The sequence below is a fragment of the Zingiber officinale genome, chromosome 10B, assembly GCF_018446385.1.
Source record: "Zingiber officinale cultivar Zhangliang chromosome 10B, Zo_v1.1, whole genome shotgun sequence".
NCBI classification, from domain to species: Eukaryota; Viridiplantae; Streptophyta; class Magnoliopsida; order Zingiberales; family Zingiberaceae; genus Zingiber; species Zingiber officinale.
In genome coordinates, this window is record NC_056005.1 from 84,713,312 (window position 1) to 84,729,739 (window position 16,428).

General features: G+C 45.2%; 1 protein-coding gene across 1 annotated transcript; it reads left to right on the forward strand.

The window, feature by feature from the left end:
* The first annotated feature begins 5,099 nt into the window (after window positions 1–5,099).
* LOC122030465 (ABC transporter G family member 14-like) lies at window positions 5,100–8,048 on the forward strand. Its single transcript, XM_042589675.1, has 5 exons — window positions 5,100–5,369; window positions 5,439–6,240; window positions 6,562–6,750; window positions 6,834–7,012; window positions 7,100–8,048. Exons 1-5 carry the CDS (start codon window positions 5,139–5,141, stop codon window positions 7,751–7,753), a joined length of 2,055 nt encoding a protein of 684 aa, XP_042445609.1. The 5' UTR covers window positions 5,100–5,138; the 3' UTR covers window positions 7,754–8,048.
* The last annotated feature ends 8,380 nt before the right edge of the window (window positions 8,049–16,428 follow it).

Below are 16,428 nucleotides of genomic sequence, written 5' to 3' on the forward strand. Positions count from 1 at the left end.
TAGTATGTCAATTTCCTTATAATTAAGGACAAAAGGCATTTATTATGTATGGAAGTGCCCCAACAAGAGGGATCATATCAAGTGACATCCTAGATGGATGATCATGATTTTTACAATGCCTAGATAGAGATGCATGATCCCTTAGTTTAGGGCAAGACCAAATATACATCTCACAAAGAACTATAAGGTAACTTGTATGTGTTTTAATACACGTTAGATACAAGTGAGATGTTAAGATGGTGAACTAAACTCAAGATGTTGATCTAGTGCATCTTGTTGAGTTTTAGGTTCATCAAAACACATAGTTATGTGTCTTCCAATCATTGGGAAAGCTAATTTACAAGTCATGTGCATTGAGCCCAAAGAATATGGTTGGATATTGGTTTTGAAAAAGATTTCAAAATACTTTTGAAAAACCTTGGTGAAGACTATCTTTTGATAGTAATCATCATTGGAAAGTTAGACATAAACTAGGAGAAAACATTGAAGTTTTCAAGAGTTTTCAAATTTGTGTCAATCTTTGAAAATAGGAAGTATTTTCATAGAAAATTAATTTTCCCTGATAAAGTATCCTAAATAATGTCTACATGAGTTTTCATGATGAAAACAAGTATGGATTGGTTAATAAAAATCAAAGTGAAGTTTCGGTTGAGGTTTAGTTTCATTATTGAATTTTGAACCTCAAAACTTCGAGTTTTGATTTTCCTAATTATTTAGAAATCCCAAGTCATTGTTGGTGCAATGATAGAAGTTTGACCATATTTTTAGGGGGAGTTACTCTTTGAAAACATAAAAATCTTTTCAAAGATCAAAAAGAGGTCAAGTGTTAAGGTAGCACATGATATTGGTATGGGAGGTGTTACCAAGAACAAGGGAGAGTTATCCAAGGCCAATAAGAAGGAATATGCTAGGGTAGCATATAATTATAGCAAGGATAAGGTGTCCAAGATTAAGGACAAGAAAAAATTAACCAAAGACAAGGTGTCTAAGGTTAAGAAGGAGAGTTTTATAGGCCAAGTGTCACCTGAAGTGCACCGAAGTGGCCTAGTCATAGTAAATGAGTCACCTAGGCAGGTGGCTAAGATTAAGAGCTCAAGGGGGAGCTCAAAGAGTCTTTGGGGCATATAGTAAATGATCTTAAGTGAACCAAGATATGCCAAAGGGATTAGAGATAGATTTGAGTCTCTATTATACTTGATTGACACAATTGGGTTGAGTTTCATGCATGAAAATATGACATTGGGGTTATATTATATGAAAATTAGTTTTTGATGTATAGATGCCATATAAACCAATGATTGGGGTGCATTTTAGGTTGGTATGGGCAAATACATCAAGAGAAAGCCAAAACTAGGACTTTAGGTCAAGGTTCAATTGAACCATTTATTTAGTTTTGGATTTTGTATCAATCTTAGAATTGGTGATAAATATATTTTGTAATATATTTTTCCCGGGTAGATAAGGGTTCAATAGACCTCTCCACAAAATTTGAGAATTTTTGGAGGTCTATGAAATTTCTGGTGCATTTCTGAAGTTGGCCTGAAAAGGCTGATTTTTGCAGAAATAGGGTACCAGCCGACTGGTGCAGATACCAGTCGACTGGTAACAATGTTTTTTAGCACAGAATGTCTCTGTAAGCTCATTTTAATGAGGGCAGTCGACTGGTTCCGATACCAGTCGACTAGTAACAGTGTATTTCGAATACAGAAGGTTCTGTGAGTGGAAATCGAAGGGGGCAGTCGACTGGTACCTAGTTCAGTCGACTGATACCAACCTAAAAGTGTTTTCACCGTTGTTCTTAACCGTGTCAACTCGTTTAAATGTATGAGATCCATGGGGGATAAATACATGAGTTTAGGGTCAATTTAGATGACATGTTTTCAACAATTGGGATATTGTTGGAGCTCTTTTTGATGTATGACAAAGGGGGAGAAGTTTAGGTTTAAGTGGGAAACCTATACACCTTTGCAAGAAATCCTATCTCGAGGGGGAGCTTAAGTGAAGGGGGAGTGATTGTTTAGGTAAAGGGGGAGAAGTTTACCTTTGCGGGAAATCCTAGCTCAAGGGAGAGCTTAGGTGAAGAGGGAGCCTAGGGATTTAGGTTTCATTATTTATGCATGAGTTGATTTGCATATTTATTTGCATATGTATTGCATTTATGTTTCTCTAACTTAAAAAGGTTGTCAAACATCAAAAAGGGGGAGATTGTTGAAGCAATCTAGGTGCCCTAGGTTTTGATGTTTGGGCAAAGGTTTAAGTTAGGTTTATTGTTGTATTTGATATGCATTGTGAGTGTGCAGGATATAAGTACAACAAGGAAAGCCCAAGTGTGATCTTGGTAAAGGAGGAAAGTCCAAGAATGAGTCTTGGCGGTGTAAGTCCAAGCATGTAGTCTTGGCAACGTAAGTCCAAGTGTGACTTGGCAATGAATGAAGTCCCGGAGGTGAGGAGCCTCTTGGCAAAGGAAGACCTGACAATATAGACAAGGTCGAAGGAAGCTCCAGAAGGCAAGACGTGAAGGATGGGGAGACATCCGAGGGACGCGAGGCTGATGGAGGAGGCTAGAAGGCTAGGTCTAGGTTGGTCGGGCGAGAACGAGTGCATGAGAGATTGTACTCGGAGTAAAATCCTAGTTTTAGGGTTTTACTATAGCAGTTATTGTAGCGTTACTGTAGCAGTCGACTGGTGCATGGACCAGTCGACTGATGCACTGTAGCAGAGAGCTGTTGAGAGAGTCGTTGGGCTGGCACCAGTCGACTGGTGCATGGACCAGTCGACTGGTAACGGGCAAATCAGGTTGCTGATTTGTTCCAAACTCTATAAGAAGGAGCTTGGTATGGCCGGCCAAGGTGACGAAATTAGACTTGGTTAAAGCCTAATTAGTAGTCACCAAACGTGCTCAAGGTTCTCTTGTGTCCAAGTGTTCTTGGTTGGTGTTGTGGTGAGGTTTCTCCACCCACAAGGAGTTACTTGAGTAGCCGGAGTTTACCGGGGGTTAATACACCGAAGGATCGGGATCGTCCACATTACGGACAGCCGTGGAGTAGGAGCAAGTTATCTCCGAACCACGTTACATTGACGTGCATTGGTTTGCATTTACTTTCTTTGTCTTTAGCTTTCATATTCGTATTTAGTTTCGTATTATTCCGCTGTGCAACTAACGAATACGTAGGAAGCCATCGATTTGGGTGAGACGCTATTCACCCCCCCCCCCCCCCTAGCGGGCACATCGATCCCAACAAGAGCATCTCAAGCTCCTCCTTATTGAGCGTCACGGTGGTGAGTCGTCCAACACCCTCCATCTTCTTGGCTCGGATGCAAGTGACGTTCCCACAGACGACGCCAAATATGATCTTGTCTGAAAGTCGAAGAGATGGAAAGCTGGGGATGTGACGCTCATGCTGACCTCTGGTGGACTCCGCGCGAACCTGCAACACAGACTATGTTAATGTCAAGCCAGGAAAGGGGTCCTGACATTAGCCCTCCGACGCTCAAGTCAGTCACCGACGATGAGGGATGAAACAGATTAACAAGAGAACTGTAGCGCAAATAGTGATTATCACATACCTTTACTGATGCTTGGACCCCCCTTTATATAGAGCTCCGGAAGCGTGCATGCATGATTCCCAAGGCGAGCACACATCTCAAAACTTTCCCTGAAAAGACTTGTCAGTAAAGTATCCCTGACACAGTATCATAACGGTCCGAGTATATCTCTAAAGTGACAGTGGAACTTTTCGTCGTACGATCTTCTGGCAGCCCATGCCTGGTGTCGGCGACACCAATTCTCAAAAGGATGTTGAGGGATATCAAAGTACTGTACCACCAGACCGAGTGGGTTGGTCGCTCGGCCATCTATTCACCGCTTTGGTGCCCCGTCCGATCGGTCGGAACCTCGATATTCCTTGTCTGCTTGAACGAAGTTCCACTCTCCCACTGTCGGTCCTTCTGTCAGGTCGAGCGAGGTAGGCGCTCAGCCGGAGTTGAATTCTGTCGATGCCATACTTTGCTATCTGACCGAGCGGAGTAGCTGCCCAGTTCGGCTACCGCGCGTCGTTCTCCCTTGAGTGTTGGTTGTTTAAATGCACTCCGTGTCGAAGGCGAAGGTGGGTCGGAGCCTTCTCCCCGGTTGGGACATGCTTCGTCCCGACCAAGCGATGCCTTATACATATTGATTATCTTGACTTTGACCTCTTCTGATCTCTATAGTAACAGTAGAGTGAGACTCCTCATCATCACCGTATCATTATTATTCTGACTTGAGGATTGAAGTGTCTATATCAATGACCCCTTTCCTGATATGATGATTAACACTTCTTGTTCTCACTTCCTATCTTTACTGTATAAGTTTACTCTATGTCACCTTACTTTAGCTGAGAGTACTCTTCACACCATCAACGTCAAACCACCTTAATACTATCTCATAATCAGCGCGTCATCTATGCGTTTCAGACAGGATGATTGATCATGATAAAAATATATACATATATATACTGACTGCATGGAGCTTCTGTCTCCTCGGCACACAGTGGAAACAGGGGATTTCTGACAATCTTTAGTTTTTTTTCGAGTGAATTGGAATTTAATATTCTTGTTTTTCAGTGGCCTTGCTTGGGATAAGTTCAAGAAGTCTGGTTCGTTTGCACCGCAAAAGCATCACTTCCATGTTCTCTTTTGCTACATGCATGCACACTGCAAGAAGATGTTCTGCCTGCCCTGAGAGATTATATTCTCCTGCAATGGTCTTAAATTTTGCGTGCTCTCTCTCTGCGTGATGTCGAATTTGCACCGTCAATGACTTCGCCGTCCCACTTGGGGCAGTTGTGCGAGCATTTGGCTTGCGCACAAACGCTTTGAAAAAGCCACAATCCATAAAGATAGATAACTGTAAATCAAACTGACTCTTCACAGAACATTTTGCTGCACAATACCAACTTGGACTGAATCGAAAAGCTCTCAGAATTACGATTACATCGAGAACGATACCGATGGAGCTGTAATAATTAAGATGGTTGATTAAGGTTTTAACGATTAAAAAAGAACAGAGAGTTGTATTGCATTTGCAGTAAAAATTACAGTTACTTTTTTTTAAAAAAAAAAAAAAAGCGAGCGCAACAAAGCTTGTTGGTGGCCCGCTGATGCCCTCTATATTTATGCAAGCAGTTTGTGTCCGCTCTGCTTTCTCCTTAACCATTCATCCACCAGCGCCACCGCCACAGCCTCCGATGAGCACTTCCTTATCTGTAGTCACTATGTCAACGCATGACCCTGAACATACACACTCCGGCGGAGGCCTTGTTAACTCTGCCGGACCTCATCTCACTCATTGCCCGTCGCAGGCTTCTTCGGTGTTTCCTATCACTCTGAAGGTAATTCAGTTTAATTATTGTTACGTAACAGTTTGACGTGAGTAATATAATTGTGATCGATGTTGACAGTTTGAGGAGGTGGTGTACAAGGTGAAGGTAGGCGGAGAGGGAGGATGGTGGCGGGGAGGGGTGGCGGCGAAGGAGAAGACGATACTGGAAGGGATCACCGGCGTGGTGTGCCCTGGGGAGGTGCTGGCCATGCTCGGCCCTTCGGGCAGCGGAAAGACCACCCTGCTCACCGCCCTCGGGGGAAGACTCGGAGGCAGACTCTCCGGCAAGGTTACCTACAACGGCCTCCCCTACTCCGGAGCCGTCAAGCGCCGCACCGGGTTCGTGGCGCAGGACGACGTGTTGTACCCGCACCTGACCGTGACGGAGACGCTCACCTTCACGGCCCTGCTTCGGCTGCCGGGCGCACTCTCGCGGGCCGAGAAGGCCCGCCAAGCCCAGCAGGTGATCGCCGACATGGGCCTCGGCCGAGTGGCCCACAGCGTGATCGGCGGCGCCCGCGGCGTGCGTGGCATCTCCGGCGGCGAGCGCAGGCGGGTCAGCATTGGGCTGGAGCTGCTGGTGGACCCCAGCTTGCTGCTGCTCGACGAGCCTACCTCCGGCCTCGACTCCACCGCTGCCACCCGCATCGTGGCCATCCTCCGCCGCCTCGCCGACGAGAAAGGCCGCACCGTCGTCACCACCATCCACCAGCCCTCCAGCCGCCTGTTCCGCATGTTCGACAAGCTAGTTCTCCTCGCCGAGGGCAGCGCGATCTACTACGGCCGGGCCTCCGCCACCGTCGACTACTTCGCCTCCGTCGGATTCGCCTCCCCGGCCGAGGGCGTGAACCCAGCCGACCTGCTACTGGATCTCGCCAACGGTACGTCCCTTTCGTCTCCTCCAAAGCCCCATTTTCCTAATCTAATCATAATCATTATCACATCGTCCATACCACGTGATTGGAGCCCACGCTGACCACGCAAGCGTGCCACATGAAATGCATCACGCAAGAGTGCGTTGTCTTCTTCCTGACGTCAACTACTCTTGTCCTCGCATGATTGTTCCCGGTGCCTTTTGCAACTTTTTTTGGGCTTCACAACCACATGCTTTTTTAATGCTGAATTCCCTCGCTAATTTCAAAGACGAGTCTCAACTTTCTCACAATTGACTCGTGGAGTGGGCGTGCCGTTGCAATGGGCAGGGATTGCGCCGGAGTCTAAGTGCGCGAGCGAGACCGGCGACGCCGGCGGCGCGCAGCGGGAGCAGAAAGCAGTGAGGGAAACGCTGGTGAAGGCGTACGAGCGCAACATCGCTACCCGGTTGAAGGCGGAGCTCTACGCCGTGGAATCCAACAACTACGGCTACACGAGACAGATGGCCAACGCCGCCAGTAAGTTCCCTTTAGCTCTCGATCGATCGATGTCGGGAATTGCGGCGACTTACTTGGTATACATTAACGTATAAACTAAATAGTGAAGCGAGAACAATGGTGTACGAGCTGGTGGGAGCAGTTCACGGTGCTATTGATACGGAGCCTCAAGGAGAGAAGGCATGAGGCTTTCAACAAGCTAAGGATCTTCCAGGTCCTCAGCGTCGCTACGCTTGGAGGTTTGCTCTGGTGGCGCACTCCTCCATCTCACATCCAAGACAGGGTAATCGATCAATTCCTTCATTTGCGACTGTTTTCAAGCAATATTTTGATTGAATAAATGATGTATGTTTGTGTGTGTGATATGTAGACGGCGCTGATCTTCTTCTTCTCGGTGTTTTGGGGCTTCTTCCCTCTCTACAACGCGGTGTTTACCTTCCCGCAGGAGCGGCCGATGCTGCGCAAGGAGCAAGCCGCCGGCATGTACCGCCTCTCCTCCTATTTCTTCGCGCGGACGGCCGGTGACCTCCCGATGGAGCTCGCCCTCCCCACGGCCTTCACCATCATCCTCTATTGGATGGGCGGGCTGTCCCCGAGCCCCGCTGCCTTCCTCCTCTCCCTCCTCGTGCTCCTCCTCAGCGTGCTGGTGGCCCAGAGCCTCGGCCTCGCTTTCGGCGCCCTCCTCATGGAGATCAAGCAGGCCACCACTCTCGCCTCCGTCACCACCCTCGTCTTCCTCATGGCCGGCGGTTACTACGTCCAGCACATTCCCCCCTTCATCGTCTGGCTCAAGTATTTAAGCTACAGCTTCTACTGCTACAAGCTTCTCCTCGGTATCCAGTTCTCCGACGGCGAGACGTACGAGTGCGGCCCCGGCGGCGTCACCTGCCCTGTCGCGGAGTTCCCAGGCATCAAGGCAGTCGGCCTTGGCCGCGCCTGGGCCGACGTCGCCGCCATGGCCTCCATGATCGTCGTGTACCGCGTCGTCGCCTACCTCGCCCTGCAACACCCCCAACGCCGGTGAGAGGAAACAGAGGAGAATAATCAAGCAACGACAAATGAATGAAGTCTCTTTTCTCTGTAATTTTCCAACATTGCGGATTGGCATAACAAGGATTAACAACAGATATATGGATTATTACGAGCTCCCGGAAAATACAAATTACAAAATAAAGGGAAGGATTGATCATGCCTTCGAGGAACACTGCAAGTTTAAAATGTCATGTTTTCCCCTAGTTAAATTTCCAAAAGAGCGCAAAATCTATTCAGCAAAAACTTGAGATAGTGATTCTCATCACGTCTGAAAGCTGGGAAATGGCCGGCTGATTATGGGGCATCGAGGTGGGCTCGATGTTGGCCGTACTAAAGACTGTGAGCTAAGGTAAAGTGATATTGAGTGAATCTACATAGCAAATATGGGAATTGGAAGAAAAAAGTGTTAGTCACTAGATCAAGGAATGAGTCCTTACATTCCGATGTTAAATTAAAACAATAATCAAGTGAAATAAAGAAGATGATTAACAGTAGAACAACAGTGTTAATGCACGAGTGTGCGGATGTGTATGCAATCTTGCACATACCATAGGTCAACAGAGAGGATCCATTTTTATACCGCCTCTCATAATTTCCACAATTAATGAGGTGACAGAGAATATCTGGCGTCAGAGTATGTCGAGTAGTGGAGTATGTACGACAACTTTTCTATAGGCGAAGGAAAGCTTCATTGCCTGTATATGTCAGAGTAGTGGTATATTCCCTGACAAGTTATTACGATTCTCTGACAATGTTGTCTCCTAGATGGAGTCCGATCGACTCTAGGGCCGACCGGATTTACGTTGAGAACCTTGTATTGGAGAAATGGAAAGCTAGGTCCTATAAGTCCGACCGACTCTGAGGAGGATCGACTGTAAATTGTGAGCCATGCATTTGGAGAAGGAGCTAGGCCCCGTAGATCTGACTGGTGCTAAGTCCGCCAAATTTATGTTGAAGATTTGGCATTGGCTCGGACAAGATGTCTGGTCGGACTTTATGTTAGGGGTTTATCTTGCACTCGACCGCTATACTTAAATATAGAGCCCGGTCCATCTGACCGATGTGCCTAGCATGTCCAATCGACCCTTTGTTCAGATCGGACAGAGCACTCGGTGGTGACACTGGACTTATTTCGTCATGGCCCCAATACAACCCGAGAGTTAACCCCTTCTTAACTTTGACTGCCACATCAACTTCCTTACATCGAACCCCACTTCGGGGGTATCACCTTACTCGTTGTATCACTTATCTCCCTTTCAAGTCTAGTCGAAGAAGGCTGCAAGCTCGATTGACTAGACACTTGTCTTCTTTAGTGTCATTGGCTTGGATGCTCGATCCTAGTTCTACCGTTCGAGTTTTATGCTAGGAGTATTGACCATTCAAATAGTTCACAATTGTGGTAAGAGTTGAGAGCAGGTGCAAAAGCATGCTCGCTTATAATTCGGTCAGACGATACGAGAGTCTGGGACATAAGCGCAAGAGTATGCTAGCTTATAACCCGGCCGAACGACTTGAGAGTTTGAGACATAGGCATGAGAGCATGCTCGTATATAAGTCAGTCGAATGGCTCGAGAGTCCGGGACATAAACGCGAGAGCATGTTCCCTTATAACTTGGTCAGGTGACACGAGATTCTGGGACAGACACAGTGAATGACCTAAATACCTTGGAGAGTTAGAGAACTGGACATATGGTGTATAACCCAAATGCCCATCTAGTCTAAACTCTCTGTTTAACAAATAAATATTTTTAAAATTTGAAATATAAAATTTAAGTTCATACTTATCTTGAGATGATTTGAGCTGATAATCTTGCCCAACAGGGATGACCTAGCCAATTGGTATGGGCTATTGGATCATGGCGGCCGGCTAGAAGGGGGGTTGAATAGCCTGCAAACAAAAAAAATCTTTCTCGGACTTTCAACAGAACACTTGCATAAAATAGAAAAGCAATAAATTAAAATAGAAAAGAAGAGACACCAGATATTTACTTGGTTACAACCGAGGAGGTTGTTAATCCAAGGAGTGGAACACACTATATCCTTCAGGCGGAGAAACCTTTTACAACAATGAAAGCGTAAAAAGAAAGAAGCTAAATTCTAAAGGAAGCACACAAGTGTTGGAATTACAATTCTTGAGTTGATATGAAGCTTCTGGACAAAGGTTGTATTTATAGCCTTGGTTGGGGCGCCTGAAAGGGTTCCGAGCGCCCTGGGGGGATAAATTTTATCCCCCTCACAATGGATCGCGTTTGATGTGATCCGGGTCAAAATCCAACTCCGAACGCCCGGAATGGTTTCGGGCGCCCCGGGCTATTCCGGGCGCCCTGGACTATTCCGGGCGCCCCAGACAATTCCAACACCCCGGACAGTTCCGGGTGCCTCGGGTGGGAAAGTCAACCTCATTGACTTTTTCAGCTTGGGTCTTCTGCTTCGACTCCGTTCGCCTCAGTCCGAGTTTTCCGCTCGCTTGGGTGATCACGGCCATCCGGAATAGGGCTCACCCGAACTCAACTTCTTGCCTTCTCGAGCAACCTTCTGCTCCGACTTCTCGTCCCTCAGAAATGCTGCACGCCTCCTTATTGTCCGCGCGTGTACTCTTCCACAGCGCCTCGTACTTCAGACGCACTGAGCCCCTCGGCTCCCTCTCGTGTCATCCTTCTCGTTAACTGCGTCTTTTGCTCGACTCCCTGTGCTCCTAAGCTCTTGCACACTTAGACACAAGGTTAAAAACACGACAGGACCTAACTTAACTTGTTGATCACATCAAAACAACCTTGGGGTTCCAACAATCTCCCCATTTTTTATGTGAGCAACCCAAGTTAAGCTAAGATAAAATAGACATAAAAAGAAATAACTAATATTGCAATAAAGTGCAAAAAGATATAAAAATTGTAGAAAAAAATTGATCTACCTTCCTCTAGACTTATACTTTTCTTTCTCCCCCTTTGATCACATAAAAATGGGGTTTCGAGAAAAAATCTAAGGGTTAAGACTTAGACAATTTTAAAAATTATTTAAAAAACTTGCAATAATTTTCAACAATATTTCTAAGTTTCAAAAAAAAATCTAAGTAAAAAAAATTTTAGGTAAGAAAATTTTCTGAGTAAAAATAATTTCTAATTTTTCAGAAGAAATTTTAACTTAGGTAAAAAAAATAATTTTGAGAATTTTTCTAAGTAAAAAATTTTACGCAAGTATAAAAATATTTTTGAAAGATTTCCAAAAAAATGTTTGAAAACTTTTTCAAAACATTATTAAATTTCAATCTTAATACTTTATCAGAAAGTTAATTAAATATTTTATTTCAATATTTTAGCTTCTAGACAATGGCGAGGCACTAGACATTCTTGGTTATTGAAGCAACAACCACTTTTTTTAGACAAAGTCTCATAAAGAAATTTTAATATTTAATTTTCACGCTGAAAGCTCTAAATCTAATTAGTTCAAGTTCAAGTTAGACAGGACTTTGGAACCCAATATAGGTTCCAACCTACTGGATTGACTAAATTTTTTTAGAGATATACCTTTGTAAGGTCCCGGCCCAGGCGGGCCCCACCCGGACCGAACCGGGAACACCACCAGAATTGCCCATCGGGTTGACGACTAGCTCCATAGACCACCGGAGGTCCTTTCAGCGTGCTTTGTCCTCACTCGCACGCACTCTGGAAAACTTCCCAGGAGGTCACTCATCCTTAGATTTCTCCAAGCCAAGCACGCTTAACTTTGGAGTTTTTAAGTATGAGCTTCCGAAAAAGAAGGTGCACCTTGGTGATATGAATAGCATCATCTAACCTTTTAAGCCATACTTAACCAAAATCTCAGAACCGAGGTATTACAATCACCTCCACTTAATGACACAACGTTCTCGTTGTGTAACCACGAATCACACCACAGACAAATCCCAGAATCTCCCTCGCTAGGTGGTGCCCTGGGTGCTCCTGCCACAGGCGCACTCACGGGCGCAAGGTCGCTTTGATAGCATCTGTAACACCCCGGCCCGGGCGGGCCCCACCCGGACCGAACCGGGAACGCCACAAGAATTGCCCATCGGGTTGACGACTAGCTCCATAGACCACCGGAGGTCCTTTCAGTGTGCTTTGTCCTCACTCACTTACACACACCCTGGAAAACTTCCCAGGAGGTCACCCATCCTTAGATTTCTCTATGCCAAGCACGCTTAACTTTCGAGTTTTTAAGTATGAGCTTCCGAAAAGAAAGGTGCACCTTGGTGATATGAATAGTTCTATCTAACCTTTTAAGCCATACTTAACCAGAATCTCAGAACCGAGGTATTACAACCATTTTGAGATATTCTTAATTTATCCCTTGTGGTATCTTAAGTACCAATTTAGATTATTAAATTTTCTAACATTTGTATTAGATGAGCATGCACGATTTTTCAAGTTATTTACTTGTATTTTTAAATTATCATTTTCTAATTTTAATTTATTTAATTTTTCAAGTTATTTACTTGTATTTTTAAATTATCATTTTCTAATTTTAATTTATTTAATTCTTCTAAAGGGCAAGATTTAACAAGTATTACTTTTAAATTTTTAATTTCTTTTTCAAACTTACAGCAATCCTTAGTTAATAGTTTAATGAACTTAAATAGCTTATCGGGAGGAGATCATACCTGACTTACCTTTTTGATCTCGTTGTCCGTGTCTCCCCCTGAATTGTTGCTATCTTCCGATGTAGCTCCCACTTCATCGATGCTCATTTCAGAAGAGCTTGACTCACAATCGCCGTCTTGATGACTTGCCATTAGTGCATGTCTGGAGAAGACCTCGACTTCCGATTCAGATGATGTATCATCCCACGTTGCTTTTAATGCCTTGCGTTTTTTTAACATACTTCTTACCTTTATCCTTGTCCTTATTGTTAGGACCTTCGGATGGCTAGAGAGGGGGGGGGTGTGAATAGCCTCCTCTAATACTCAATCAATTTCCTCACAAAAATTTGTTAGCACAGTGGAAATAAGCAAAAGGAAAACTGATGCAAAGAAAAGAAACAACCCACCACTAACACACAAAGATGTACGAGGTTCGGGGATAACTTGCCCTTACTCCTCGGCGTGTCCGTAAGGTGGACGATCCCTTGATCTTTCGGTTGATCACACCCCGGACAGATTCCGGCTAAGTGTTTCTCCTTCTCGGTGGAGTAACCTCTCCACAAAGTCTCAGAAAAGATTTGAAATGAAGCATAAGACTTACAGAGTTTAGTTGCTAAGAGAAATGAACAATGAACTTATAGCCACGATGAGAGCAAAGCGCAAAGACAGAAGAAGTTCCTCAGCCAAGAGCTCAACAACACAACACTCTTGCTTAATCGACAGAGAGTTTTCCTGAGAAAAAAAATGCTTACTCGAACCTCTCTTCTTCCTTCTTCTTATTCCTCTGCTTTCTCACTGTCTTCAGCCAGAGCCGAATCACTATCACCTATATCGAATCACTGCGACCAACTCAGGCGTCGCCAATCACTCTTCCTTCTCATCTGGTTCTCTGAACTCACACCAATACCATCCATGGTCTTCACTGGTGTCTCTGAGCTCGAACCAATAAGCAAGAGTCAAGCTGTTGCCAACTGGTCACAGCCAGTGAACGTTGACGCTCCAATTGCACCATTTGCAACGAAACACAGCAGAAAGAGCACTTGGTCTTATTCTTCTGATGAAGCTTAATTTGAAATTAAGCATTGGCATGACACCTGCAACCTGTAACTCAAAAAGCTTACAGCAGATGGTTAGATCAGATGAATTAGAAATCGCAGAGAAACAGCAAAAGACAAACGACATCGTTGTGGATCGGTCAACAGACCGATCCATAGCCCTCTGGACTGATCAGGACACATCACGATTGGTTCGATGATCTGATCGATGCGTGGACGATCGGCCTTTATAGGTGATCGGTCCACGCACCGATCCCCTATTGTTTCGAATCCCATCGCTCACCGATCGGTCACCGATCGAGATAACACTGTACGTTATGATCGGTCGAGACCGATCGATAACAAACATCGGATCGGCCGATGCCGATCCGGACAATATCCTTGGATCGGTCAATAGACCGATCCAATGCCTCTGTTGGTTTTAGAGCTTCCTAGCCCTAAACCCTAACGTCTTCCTGGTCCAGAGAATGAGCTACCGAGCCCTCTCTGACCTAGTCCGGAGAACGAGCTGCCGAGCCCTCTCTGACCTAGTCTGGAGAACGAGCTGCCGAGCCCTCTCCGACTTCGTCCGGTCCAGAGAACGAGCTACCGAGCCCTCTCTGACCTAGTCCGGAGAACGAGTTGCCGAGCCCTCTCCGACTTCGTCCAGTCCAGAGAACGAGCTACCGAGCCCTCTCTGACCTAGTCCGGAGAACGAGCTGCCGAGCCCTCTCCGACTTCGTCCGGTCCAAAGAACGAGCTATCGAGCCCTCTCTGACCTAGTCCGGAAAACGAGCTACCGAGCCCTCTCCGACTTCGCGTGCCAAGTATCCGTACTTGGACATTTCCTCTCCACATGATCAACCTTGATCATTAATCAGTCTAAGTTTAATTAATATCTGATACAAACTTAAATCAGTGTTAACATCAAAACAACAGCCAGGTCAGACTGTATTAACAATCTCCCCCTTTTTGTTGTTTGACAACACGATTTAAGTTTAGATCAGAAATGTTCATATTTCCCTAATTTTAGGGGAATCAAGATCCTCCCCCTAAGATAGGTACAACACCATGTAAGGATAGGGGAATCAAGATCCTCCCCCTAAAGCCAAACTTTCATTTATCTCTAAACTTAGTTATCTTCTCCCCCTTTGTCAAACACCGAAAAGGTGTGAATTAGGTAAGAAAACGTCAAAGGACTCCCCCTTAACCCATACTGTCTTTTTCTTAATCCACCTAGAATGCCCTCTAAGTGTATTATAAGACAGTAATAAAGAAATAAGAGACATACAAGACATGACATATGAACAGCATATTAATAGCCAATAGGAAGTGAAACATAAAGAGAAACAAGAAAATTAGCAGCATAAATATCTGAAATTAGCAAGTATCCAGGTCAGACATAAGTATCCAACAAACAACATCCAAAACATAGATAATCAAAATGACATCATAGAACAATGTGTATCAATCAACCTCCTCATCATGAGGAGCATCAGCATCATCAGCTGGAGGAGTGGGTCCCTGAGGTGGCATGCCGCTGCTCGAGGATGGATAGCTCGGGAAATACTGCGGAGGTGGGTATCTGACCATCCATCCCATAATCGCTTGATGTGTCGCCAACTGCTGACTGCGTAGATCATCGTAGCGTTGGTCAATCCGAACGCGCAGCCCGTGGAGCTCAGCAACCAGCAGCTCATCGTGCTGATCAATGCGGCTCTCCAGCTCGGCGATTTGCCAGCGCAGATCAGGATCTGCCTCTCCATCGTCCGCAGCAGCAGCAGGAGGAGCAGCCGCAACCTGTCGTGGAGGTGCCCGTGGTAACTCACCTAGTGCTCTCCCATCCTTCCACCGAACCTCCCCATTCTGTCCTATGATGCCAGACTTGGAAAATTCCCGTTTCCCAAGTCTGCAGTCCTGCCTGACCATCTTGACTATTCGACCCTTGGAGACATCAATCTGAAGGGTCTCGAGCCAATTTGTAATTATATGCCCATACGGCATATAAACAGTGAAGCTGTTTGGCTCACTATAGGAGATGATCGAAGAATAGATGCTAGACATGATGTCAAAGTCGAGACGCCGACGCAATCCATAAAGCATCAGGTAATGATATGGTCGAATCTCAGACAAGGGTTTAGATGTGATTGGCAGAAGGCAGTTTGTGACAATCTTAAAGAGAATGTAATCAGGGGCAGATAATCTCAAGGCTGCAAAAGTAGGAAAATCAACATCTGATTCATCTAGCCCACCCGGTCTAGGATGCCCGAAGAAATACTCATAAATGGAGTCAGATGAGATATCAAAGGGTGAAGGTAAGGGGTCTGGTAAGTCAGGATATATGGAAAAGACATTTCCTGAACACCTACGGCAGGCTAGATAATCAAAGAAGGCTGAGAAACTGAAATCAAGAGTCTGCTTAGCAACTTTTGTTTTATAACTTACATCATTAGTTTGATGAAGATTGTTATAAAACTCAGATACTAAGTCATAATTGATATCTCGTTCTAAGTAGACAAGTGAATCAAGTTTATAATAGGCAATGATTTCTGACACAGATGGACAAAATTCGTCCATGAATTTTCGATCCACAGACCTACAAGGGAGCAATTTAAAGGTTCTTTGTTTAAAGGCTTGCTCAAAATGATGATTTGGAAATCTTCCAGATACAGATGGTTGAGGTCGGGAGGGAGCCTTAGATTTAGACTTCTCAGTTGATGACTTAGAAGTTCCCTCACCAGCTTGTTTCTTCCTAAGGTTTAACAATGTGATACAATGGGGCAAATAAGTGAGCACCGGAGCCACCAACAACCGAAAGCCAAAACAAAATGCACAGATACGGTGAGAAATGAAACTTAAATGCCAAGGTGAGTAGCTCTAGGGAAGTATGGAGTTACCTTGGTGCCATTGAAGTATCTTTTGGCTAGGGCTTTGGCTAGGGCTTCAGCGTGCAAAGAGAAGAGAAGAGTTGAGGTGTAGGAAAGTGTCGGCTAGGACTTCAGCGTGAAAGGAGAAGAG

Coding starts and splice junctions, on each gene's coding strand:
- LOC122030465 (XM_042589675.1), top strand. CDS start 5,139: ATGCCCTCTATATTTATGCAAGCAGTTTGTGTCCGCTCTGCTTTCTCC. Junction 6,241..6,561: donor GCTACTGGATCTCGCCAACG/GTACGTCCCTTT, acceptor TGCAATGGGCAG/GGATTGCGCCGGAGTCTAAG. Junction 6,751..6,833: donor ACAGATGGCCAACGCCGCCA/GTAAGTTCCCTT, acceptor TAAACTAAATAG/TGAAGCGAGAACAATGGTGT.